This window comes from Polyodon spathula, chromosome 6 (assembly GCF_017654505.1).
Source record: "Polyodon spathula isolate WHYD16114869_AA chromosome 6, ASM1765450v1, whole genome shotgun sequence".
NCBI classification, from domain to species: domain Eukaryota; kingdom Metazoa; phylum Chordata; class Actinopteri; order Acipenseriformes; family Polyodontidae; genus Polyodon; species Polyodon spathula.
The window spans coordinates 47,130,345-47,142,875 of NC_054539.1; the positions used below are offsets into that span (position 1 = coordinate 47,130,345).

General features: G+C 35.3%; 1 protein-coding gene across 1 annotated transcript in view; it reads left to right on the forward strand.

Annotated features, from left to right (window-relative positions):
* The window catches only part of LOC121317243 (sprouty-related, EVH1 domain-containing protein 2-like), a 45,376-nt gene that overhangs the window by 19,587 nt on the left and 13,258 nt on the right, over positions 1–12,531 (forward strand). Inside the window, exons 2-4 of the mRNA XM_041252954.1 lie at positions 4,573–4,753; positions 5,913–6,081; positions 7,809–7,873. Coding sequence (XP_041108888.1) covers positions 4,573–4,753; positions 5,913–6,081; positions 7,809–7,873 — 415 coding nt within the window. The remainder of the gene's footprint in view (positions 1–4,572; positions 4,754–5,912; positions 6,082–7,808; positions 7,874–12,531) is intronic.

Here is a 12,531-nt window from a genome sequence, read left to right on the forward strand (position 1 = left end):
TGCCTATTCAGTTCAGTTGTGATCATACTTTACACACGCCGTTTTGTCAGTGGATGGGTGTGTAAGTAAAGACAGTCTTTAAACAATGTTTATCCATTGTTAACCACAAGCTAAATTTTCGGTATGATTTGACTTGCAATCTTAAGTACTGGACAAGCCATATTTGTGCTTGTGGGACTTTTCTTGGAAGTGTGCATTTTATCTGGGTTTGACTAATCTGAGTTCAGAAGTACCCTCTTGTACCCAGTTGTGAAGATGTTTTTCCCTGCTGAGCAAAATTGAAACCAGCTGTTAACATCAGTCTCCAGCCGATTCAGAAATGGCACACATTTCCTTGGAGAAGCAAGAATAAAAAATACAAAAGTGCTGGATGTACAGTAGATGCAGATACTACTGTACAGCAGGCTTAGGAATAAAAAAATAGAAAACTTAATTATGAATTGTAGTGAAGTATTGACATCACTAAAGTTGGTTGGCTACTAAATGTATTCAGTACATTTGTTTATTCTGTATGCTTTGTTGTTACTTGTAGGTAGTTATTTTTTTATTAGTTACTAATTAAGGGAAACACTATTTCAGTAATGTAGACCTTTATTGCTTAATTTCTATAAGTAAATGATCATGTTGTTGTTATTATTTATTATTATACTAAACACTTTTATTTGTAAACATGGAAGCCCCAGTGTAACCTTGACCCTATGAGTCACAGATTTCTTACACCTGCGTGACATTAACTTCTTTTAAGGTATCGTTTCTTAAGTCGCACAGACCAGGAATTGTTCCACTTGTTCAATGTGAGCAGGAACAGACTTGGCTGCTCAGCTTACAAGAGGAAATGTTCCAAAAAGGGAAACGTTTTGCCAAAACGGATAGTTCAGGTTTTTTCAGTTTCACGACATAACGTCTCCTGTTTTTGAGTTATGGAGTGCAGTGGATGGAATACTACAGTATACTCTGCTCTTTGTTAAGTTGCAGATAATTAATCTGCAGATGTAACCAGCACTTTTTGCTTGGAATGGTCACTTATGTTCAAATTATCAAGACCTGGTACAATATGCAGAATATTTAAGCAATGTGTTTCAAAACAATTGTTGGAAAATGTTTTTAAAAATGTATGTTGTCTATATTCTGAAATCTACTTGGCATCAGTATTGCCCTGTCTGGTATCACTTATGACCTAGATGATTCTTAATCTTATTTCAAGCAGTTTTGGACTAGCTGGGTGGAAAACAACAGCAACATACAGGACAGGAAGAACTGCATTTATTAACTACCTACTGTATACTTGTGTTATGCAAGAACATCTTCCATCAGCTTGATTTCCTGGATTAGTACACCAGACCTGCTCCTCTAAACTGCTGCTACACAGATTGTACTGTGTATTGAAGTGCAACTGCTCCTGGAAACCATGGGCCAAATATCCACAGACCACAGCAAACCAAATAGAAGTATTTACTGTTGGTTCTAGGATTAAACAGGCTTTCCGTTCAGAGTAATGCTGAGAGCACTCAAGTAAAAACATGGAGGCAGGCAGCATTTAGATTTTGGTTGGAAACACCAAATTCAGAGAATTGCTTTTCTGCCCTAGTCTCCAGTTATCTACAGATTTGTACTGGATGGGGGGGGGGGGGGGGGGGGGGGGGGTATTGTATGAGTTATAGAATGTAAATTTTCACAAGAATGTACAATGGTGTTGTCATCCTTTTCTTTTGCTCAAATGTATTTACATTTTCTAACGGATGGGGTGGGTACGAGTATTTCCATTTCTGTACTGTTCAATTTAATGATGATTCAGAAAGAAACCAATTTCACTTTTCATGTCACAGATTGCTAAATCAGTGAATCGGTTGCTGTTCAAATAATCAGCTGTATTAAACATCTTTCAAGCCTACATGCTGTTGGATAATCAGTTTTACTACCCTGTTTATAGTACAGGGTGGGTCTGCTTGTTGGATTAATGTGTAAGGAGAACTTTGATACAAGGTGACATGAAACCTATGTCAGGCAGCACATAGAGTAACTAATAGCTTTGCCTCACATGGCGCCTAGGACCTACATGTTTTCTTTGTGCTTTTAACACACATTTTTAATTTGACAACGATATGCAATATTCGTTCCATTCTTTAATCTGGCATTTATGATTATTTTGGAAACATCTGAAGTTTTCCAATGCTTGTTTATGCATTATATTGTACTGTGTGTAGATTGTACAGTAACTGTGGATATACTATATTGTGCAGCAACAATGTCACGCTTACAAAACTTGATATGTCACAATTTTAGATTCACGTAATTTTTCTTTATTACCACAAAAACCTATTTTTCTGAGAAATGTCAAAAGATGTGTTGGGGAAACTTTGATACAGTACTACAAGTAACAAAATTTAGGTTTTAAACAATTGTATTCAGTTAAGATAAAATAAAAATTGTTTATTTAAGAGGTACATTTTGCATACATTCATCTGGTAAACCACTTTGTCAATGTAGTAACTTGGGGAACAACACTGTTTACCGTAAGTTAAATTTGTAAATCATATAGACTATTATACATGCTGTGGATGTAGGCCGTGGCAGTCTACTATTTTGTTAATTATTTTTATTTTGTAATTAATCATATTTTTGCCAACCCAGAAAGATTGTGTTATCTCTGTAATAAAATAGACTTTGCAGGATCAAGGCTGCGAAATACATCGGCATTCCTGATACAGACACTTGGGATCCCTCCCCCTTTCCACCCACAGGAGCTTTTTATGATGTCATAGTGAGTCATTCTGTCGACCTGCTGGAAAAGCATTAAATTAGGGCACATGGTCTCAGGTTTTGATGGAATTAGATTTTATTTTTCCTTAAGACAGATGTCTGATGAGGTCAGCAGCTATATTATCATATGCACTGTACACCTCCTCCACTGTCAGTAGTGTAAGGAGACAGTAGTGTTTTGTGAATCCAAATCTACAGTCAGATATGGGATTTAAATTTTATCTAATTCATTTTTTTGTGTGTTTAAGCAAATAATGCATTTGGGTCAATAATGCATTATTTTGTGTGTGTTTTTAAGCAAATAATGCATTTGGCACTATCACACCCTTCAGAATGCATTTATTGCAGACTCTTCTATGTAAAAATAAGTCGGCTAACCACCCTTCCTATTTTGGAAAGAAAATGGTCTAGGGCTCTGTATTATACCTCGTTAGTTTAATTATTTAAAAGCTTGAGTACAAGACCTATATATGACTGACTGACTTCCTGCTTGTTAGGCATTGTTGACTGTACATGTGTGAATAAACATATTTGAAAGGAAATTGCAGTATCTTTTGACCAATAGGTACTGTGTGCTTTTGTGACATGGAAGTTGTCAAGCCTTTTATTCTGAAACCCCTCGTTATCCTGTGTGTGCTTATTATGATCCATATGGCATAGCACTGCACACACCTGAATACCTTTGCCTAATGTATGTAGCAGTCATATTTTGCATTTGCCACATAGTGTACAGTTAGCCGTTTTCAGCCTTTATGGATTAAAGGGGGTAATTGATACTATACAGTAACCTTGTGCCAGTATCAACAGTAAATGTAACCCTTTTTGAACTGGTTTGACTTTATACAATAAACATCTTTATTATTTTTAGGATTGGAGGCACCTGTACACTTATATAGCTTTGTATATTGTTAGAGACAAGCTTATCCAGTTGTGATTGAGCATGGTTACTGTGGGACATTCTTTAGTTCAGAATTTGTGTCTTTTGTCTGCTCGCAATCCCATACATTGTACTTTCATTTAGTGCACTTTTTACTTTGGGTGGGTGTACTGTAGGTCATGGTATACATGTACGTAGGCTACATATGTTATCATTTTGCTTTCATGGACTAAAATGTTCTTGCTGATCAAACCTACAAGAGATCTGTCCACATTTAATAATCTAAACAGTAGTAAATACAGTTGCCATTTAGATCCTTAAAGTTGCCCTTTTGAGTAGAATAGTGACAGTGTGAGTCTTGAGACTTCCTTAGGACCTTTTTGGCATTTATATTTTATCATAATCTCAGAGGTAAATGGAGGCTGTTTGTCTATCCAACTATCTTTTGGTATGTCATTTTACAGTTTTGCATAGCTAGATGTATGCTTGTCAATTTTGTGATGCACCTTTAGAGTTGTGTATAGTATATAATAACCACGCATACAAAAGGACATTATTTAGCTCAAGTTAAGATAATCAGAATCTGAGGGTATGTGGGGGCAACCTGTTTGTCTATCAGTATGTCAGTATGTACAGTACACTGATTTTACATGTACATACAGGGGATGTAAGGTCAGTGATACACTTTTTCATGTTGTTGATGGTTCTCATTTTTAAAGTACAGACATCACAGCATCACTCTCGCCATCAAGGGAGGGCCTTTTTAAAAAGATGAAAACCCTGGCAGCATTGAGATCTTCTAATTATTTTTTTTTTATATATATTGTTAAAGCCCCATTGAGTATCCTTTACATGCTACTTGTCTTTCAGTGCTTGATGTAAAATGCATGATTTTAATTGTTCATTTTCCCCCACCTTTTTTGTGTATAATACAGTGACAGCTACATTGTGCGTGTCAAAGCAGTGGTTATGACCCGAGATGACTCTAGTGGAGGATGGCTTGCGCAAGAAGGAGGTGGTCTAAGCAGAGTTGGTGTCTGTAAGGTCCTTCACTCAGAGGCACTCAGTGGGACAAGTGACTTTCTAATCCATGGCGAGCGACTAAAAGACAAACAGGTATATATATATATGTATATATATATATATATACATATATGAATTTCCACTTTTGGCTTTGGGTTATTTTCATTGATGTATAACCCAGGTTATGTAATGTAGTGTTTATCCTTAGCTCTAGAGGTCTTGTGTTCATATTCTAACTTATGCACCAAGGGTGCAGATTTTAGTGGTGGAGAGGGGGATACTTCCTAGACGGGCTTTTGGTTGACCTCCAAAGTTGTTGAGGAATGGAAAGCTATTGCAGCCTGTCCCTGTCTCTTTCCATACTTTGCTCAGTGGGGATCATAGTGGAGCAAAGCAGATGTCTAGAAAGATGGAAGTACTGTATAAAATCATTTGTCTAGTTCATTAATTGAGACTTGATGGGCTACATTTCTGAAAATCTTTTCTGTATGAAGCCCATGAGTCTTGGATATGCGTATTAATGGAAGTGATTTTTAATTCATAAAACAGCAATGTTTCCACATTTCAGATAATTGCAAGTCTACAGTAGATGTACACCAAGTAATCAATCAAATGTAAAACTTGATCATACAAATAACACTAGAGATGATTCTATAGTTTTCTTCTATTGTTTGTTTTAGTTCTGTAGGTATAGTTGTCACAAGTTGGACTATTGTCTAAATGCAACCTTGGATAGCTCAGCTTTAGTCACTAGACTGTTGGATTATTATGTGTTCGTTTATAGCAGTCACTCGGAGAAGGATCAGTTAGGTGTTATTTACTGAATTAAAAACTTGCCTGTCCTCCAGTTTACTTTTTTGATTTTAAACAACTGTTTATATAGGCTACTGGTTGGGATAATTCCAAGTAAAATACAAAATAATGTACTCATAATTTGTCATTAAGTGACAAAACATTGTCTTTTAGGGGGCAAACAGATAACAGGTTATGATTTATTGAATGCCTTGACAAACCTGTTTTTAATATTTTACAGACACCCGAGTAGCTGATAGTATGTATGTCTGTTATGCAGTTTTTTGCAGATATTGACATGTACCTTTGTTTGAATTGCTAAAATCAGACAAGGGGAAATACTGTGAAGTTAGAAAAGGTAAGAAAAGATACTGAAAAGCTGAGGTGTTTGAGGGGTGGGGGGGGGGGGGGGTGATTTTAAACAAATTAAAAAAATAAAACCGTCTTTCTGTTCCTGTAGGTGGTGCTTGAATGCTTCTTGAAGAAAGATTTGATATACACAAAGGCAACACCTACATTTCATCACTGGAAAGTTGAGAACAGGAGATTTGGGCTGACGTTTCAGAGTCCTGCAGATGCTCGTGCGTTTGACAGAGGTGTGAGGAAAGCAATTGAAGACCTGATAGAAGGTATTGTATCTTGTAATCATCATTGATCTTTTAACTAAAGACTTTTTTAACATTCAAGTAATACAAAATAACTTGTAAAATAAGCTTGCTAACAGTTGCTTCACTCAGTAGGCTGTTTCTTGCTGAAGTTTAGCATTAAAGTGAAACTTCTATTAGGTGGTGTGACAGGTTACGCCCCGCCCGTGTGTATAATGTATAAAAACCTGCAGAGGTGTATGAGTTGTAAGCTTTTGCAAAGTGTTTCAAGTGACCCTAGTATGATACATGTTTTATGTCTGTGTTTTGGTCACCATGCCATTGTTTTGTATTCAGCCTTTTTATTTGTAGTTCTTTTGAATAAGAGCCCCTGGTCAGACGTTACCCGCAAGCCGTCTTGCCACAGATGGATTTCTATCTTTTTAAGCGATAGAGAGATGATCAAGGGTTTGCACCAGTACAGTTTGGGGTTGGCAGATTATGAAGGACAATGTAAAGCAAAAGAGAAAAGCAACATTATTTAGAAACTGGTATTCATAATTTAGTTTTTGAAATTGTAATGAGAGTATTTTAACAATGTAATTCTGGTTATGTATGGTTGATGTAATCAATTTCTATACCATAGTGTCCTCAAATTAATACATTATTTAAGTTATTTTGAGTAGCAATGTAGAGTTCATTACATGTTTAGCCTTATAGTATGGTATTTACCTCATTAAAAAAAATGACTTGCAAAGTTGTAGTTCACAGATGTTCTTCATGAATGTTAAATCAAGTAGACTTCAGAAAGCATTTTTCCTAGGTTAGGCCGTTAACCTTTCATTTTGAGCTGTAAAAAAATGGATGATTTGTTTTTTTAAAACAAAAGCATTAAGGTATTTAATTATACAATGTAAATTGCCATTATATGCAATATATTTTATCATATGATGTAGCTTGATACAAAGACCACCTGTGCCTGTCTATTAATGTTTCATTTTCTGAGATGTTTTGGATTTAAACCTACATAATGTGTGTGTGTACTTTTTAATTGAGTTAAAGCCAAATTCTTTGGCTGTTTTTCCGTTCCTCATTTACCATTTTGGGTCAATCACAGTATTGCCACAATTTATGTCTTGAATATACTTGAAAGCAAAAACACAAAAATTAAAACTTCAAACTCAAAGCCATTTCCCAGAGTAAAAATGGTGACATTGTCTAAAGTATGGATAAAGCTGTTAATGTTTTGGATTAGAAAAAGAAACTTAGATTGCACCGATCCACAGCTTACAAAGCTATCATTTATTGCATTGAGACTTTAAACACAAACTTGGCAGGGCCATATGAAGGATATGCACAGGTTGGCAATGGGGGTGGTAATAGTTAGAGAAATTAAGAGTGTATCTGATCCTGAATAAATGTCATCAGTTCTAGTAGGTTTGTATCCATTTCTCTTTGAATTTCAGTTTTCAGTAATATTTTACGCATGGATTACAGTGGATTAACCAAGTGACCTTTTTTGAAAGGTAATTTAGAGTTTAACTATGTACTATTGAGTAGGTACAACTTAAGACACAGGGTGGATAGTGGTTCCAAGTCTGTAGTGCTTTTGGCTCTAATCAACAGTTTTCGGGAAGTTCAACATTGGTGCAACAGAACTCAGAATAATTGCAAAAACGCAAGGGGAATGTTGAGCAAAAACATTTAAATATGTTATTTAAATCCTCTCAAGAATTTAATGTTTTTTCAATTTTTTTTTTTTTTTTTTAAAGGATCTACAACTTCCTCTTCAACAATCCAAAATGAGGCAGAAGTTGGTGATGATGATGTATTTACAGTAAGTAGATTAATCTTTGTGAAACATGTTTTATACACATTGTTAATGCAATTTTGGAAATATATGTAGCTGCACAGTACAGAAAGCATGTACCCTACAGATTTAGAATTTCCTTGCAAAATTTCCAAGGAGTTGAACAAAAATGCATTTAGCAGTTATACAAGTTATTTACAGTTAATATGTTCTTTTCTGTGATGCCATACAGTTATTTACTTAACTGGGCAGACTACTTCCCAAAAGTAAAAATAAATAAATAATAATAAAGAGACTGTAGTAAGGGGTTAAGTTGTTGTTTCATACAACTACAAAGCAAACTAAAGCATCGTTAGTTATCTGAGCTATGGTCACTTTTTGCTCATCCTGCAAAGAATACATACATATATAGCCAACACTGTTATTTTAAAGAACTGTGTCAATTCACTTGTTTTGAATGGACTGTCTGTTTCTTTTCAAAGCTTCTTGCGCAGTAAAATATAAGCTTGTTTTTTGTGAAAATGTAAGGGTGAGGTTTTTTAAAATCTAGAATTAAATATGTTATGTACTGAATCTTCGTAATGTATCGCGATTACCCCATAAATGATCTGGGGCTGTTAACATTCCAAGAGACGTAGTGGTGTAATAATAATAGTAACTCCTGTAAATTTACCGTGATTTAAAAAAAAAAAAAACTGCATTACATATAGCTACATGCAGTATGGTTATCAGTGAAGTATATTGTACTGTATCATACTTTCTTTACTATTACTATCATTTAAATGAGATTAAAGTGAAACACAATTCAGACATCAAGGATTTTCACCATTTCCTACAGGTATATTTAATAGTAGTATGTTTGAGGTGCCCTAACATTTTATATTTTTTATTCTAGCTGATATATTAATAAAAGAAAAAATGTAACTTTTGTTGTTTTTGTTATGATTGTTGTGCTTGTGAGAGCTTCAGTAAGCAGTAGCTACATACATTGTTTGAAAAGGCCTAACTTGAAAATACGTACTTTGTTTTTTTAAGATCATTTGCATCCATTCTTTTCAGTCATAAGAAATGAACAGCAGCAGGCTGGGTTAAAAGGTGATTTCCTGTACTCCACAGTAAAACTGTCATTAGCAGCTGCTACCCAGCTACCTGCCAGAGTGATTTATTGGAGCATGAGGGCAAATCAGCCTGCCTATAAAGCTGATGGTTTACAATTGACAGACAATCTACAGAGACGTTACAGAAGCTCAAGCATTGTTGGTTTTATTGAAACGGGAATCTGGAATTTCTGTACCAGACAGAGAAGGGAGCTCTTGCAGTTTAAGAAAATGTAAACATTTTGTGCAGCTGATCACTGATTTGTGGTAAACAATGCAAGATTTCCAAAAATATTCTGTATTGCAAGAACCAAGGGGTTTTAAGAGAACTACGTGGATTTCAAGTTGTAAAGGAATAATTAGAAAATGTAACAATCCAGTGTGGTACATTTTGTTATACTGGTGAGCAGTGATTCAGATAAGGTTTTGGGTCATTTACTCTCCAATTTAGACACTGGTGAGTAAAATATATTTTGGGTGAGTAAAATGCAACATTACCTTGAAGTCATGAGTACTTTCAGTAAATACTGCACATATGGCTTTCCTTATTTTCCACCTGAAAAAAGGTGGAAAATAATGTGTTTTTTGCAGCCATTTAGTCCTGCTTTAAAAATATTACTATTATATCCCAGGGAAGTTGTTATTCTTGGCGTTAGCTACTGCATTCAGAGTCTCCTTCCATTAGTACTAGCTGTTACAGTTTTTAGCTTTCTGTAAATTGCTTTGTCGGTCTCTTGTGCTCTCCCTTTACAAGTCAACAGACACGCTGTCTAAAAATGTAAAAAAACAAATGTCCAAAAATATTTTTAAACTGTACCAATGCTGCACAAATGCAAATAAAAAAATGATAATTTTGTATTCTTTTTTAATCGCCTTGCTATAGCAATATAAAACACCCTGACTCTCTCCAAACACAGAATATTGTATTTATTATATATTTACCTTTCAAAGTTGACACAGAGATATATTGGTAGGTAAGGTTGAGGGGAACTAAGACGGTACCTAGAAATCCTAAGGATCAAGAATCCAGTTGCTTATTCACTAGTCACTAACATGAATTGTATTGATCACGTGTTTATGGTAATACCCAGGCAGGCTACAATTATGATCCATTCTCTAGCTGCCACACGTAGTGTATTCACAATTGACCATCGAGACGTCGGGAACCAATGAAGTACAAGAAGCTTGAAACACACAAACTCAAGCTGTGCACCAAAATTGCTATGTGTAGTTGCGGTGCATTAAATTTAAATACCATACGCGTTCATATTTTTCAAGGTTCAGAATACAGCTGCACAAATTCTGATGGGTACAAAAAGATGTTCTTGCCCACTTGCATTGGCTTCTGGTGAAGTCGAGAGTTATTTTTAAAATTGTATTAATGACATTTAAGTCTGTCTTTGGAAATGGCCCTATTTACATTTAATGATATGCTTTTACCTTCTGTCCCTGGACGCCAGTTGAGATCTTCTGATGCTGGGCTTCTGGTGGCTACAATGATAAAACACAGCTCTTGTGGTGGAAGAGCCTTTAGTCATTATGCACCTTTATTATGGAACAATCTTCCATTTGAAATTTGTAAAGCTGACTCAATAAATGCATTTAAAGCAAAGCTTAAAACACATCTGTATGCAGAGGCCTTTTTGTAGGCCTTTTTGTAGATTGGGATGGCCTGTTTTAGGATTTTGTTAATGTGTTTTATTATTTTTAATTTTATTTTTTCCCATTTGTTTTTTGATATGTTGTTGTATATTATATTTATTTGTCATGTGAAGCGCTTTGTGATGTCTTGGCATGAAAGGTGCTATACCAAATAAATTTGATTGTTTGATGTGTAAATCAAAAGATGGCTAGCAGTAATTTGGGCGTGTGCTACTCTCACTACTCAGGGAGGTCCTCAACCAGGAACGTCTCCTCTCTAACTCAAATAGACTGCAGTTAGATGAATAACAAAACTGAACTAAGCTAACTGTAATACTTCCCCAGGTAAAGGGAACTGCAGCTTTTTTACTTAAGTCTATTCATCCTAGCTGGAGATCAAACAAACTGACTTCAGCACCTCTTATATACAAGTGGCCATCCCTGAATTGACAGTCAATTAACCAATTTGGGAATGGCCACACTCAGCACTTGTTTTTTGCAGGGATGTGATTTTAACCCCATCCCTGCCAAACTTATATTTAAGTAGATAAAACTTTATTTACAAAACTAAAAAGAAACAAAATACAAAAACACTCTTTACATGTGCAGCTCCTCAGCCCTGCTACAAGTGGGTACCATGAATGTTGCCAAAGGTTCTTGGTTACTAAGCCCAGCTGCAGTTAAATACTCGAGGTGAACAGTATTTTTTAAAACACTTTAGAATTGTACAGAACACTCAACCCTGTAAACATACATCATAGCAAGGGTATTGTAAGTTTTACAAGTTTAATTTATCTCAATGACGAATGGAAGTATTACTATGCAAAGACAGCAGGACGGTTGTGTTTTTTTTTTGTTTTGTTTTTTTTCCCCCTCCTGTCAATGCTGGTTCAGTGACTCTGGGATCAGTAGCTGTGGAAGTGACCTTTCCTAAAATCGTCTATCTGAATCAAGTCACTGCAGACAGCAGTAATGTGGATGTGGATTTACAGCTCTAGAGCCAGGCAGGGTACATTCCTCTTGAATTATTCCAGATACGCTAACCTATTTACATAACCCCAGTCAATGTGAGTAAATGACATTTGCAATTTAAAATTCTTGTTTAAAACTTTAAAAAATAAAAACGTTGTTTTGAATTATGTAGAATAAACTCAAAGCCAATCATGTTAATGTACCTGTTACATTCAGAGTAAAGCTCCACTTGATTAATTTAACACACTGCACAAAGACTTTAATTAAAAAAGCAGAAAAGCTTTGTTTTTCCTATCCTGTCATTGTAAATATAATATAAGCTATACGATCTGTCAGTGTCTGTGCAGAGGTGTGAAATTTTAATTTGAGACAGTGAATGTACTTCTGTAGTTGGAATCATTCATTATGTATGATCTTTGCCAAATATTTTTATTACTATTTTCAGTATTTCCATCAGCTCCTAAACTACCTACCACTTGGCTGTATTAACCTTTTAGCAGTAATTGTGTTGTAGTTTCTCAGTAAAGATTGTACTGTAAAAAAACAAAAATGCCCAAACTGCACCTATCTTTGCTTTGATGAAGCTCTTGTTAATGCTTCTGTTATGTCATACATTGAAACTTCCCTGAATTTAATGAGTCATTAGCATTTGTACAGTGCCAGCAATAGAAATGTAATAGTGCTGCAAAACCTGCCATACTCTGAACAATTAAGTATTTTTTTAATTTGTTTAACTGCAGGCCCATTGGTGACTAGTGGCCACTCCTAATAATCAGTGATCAATGTGGTTGGCAAAACGTTAATATTTTCCCAGAAATAGACCAAGTTACCAAGGAAAGGTGCCCCTACCATATATACAGTAGTGTACAATCGTAATCCACTATCCATTCACAACTTCCATTTGAAGTTCAGTCTTACTAAATTTACATTTAAAATAACAAAGTCTGCAATAGAAAGGATTTTTCATATACTGGT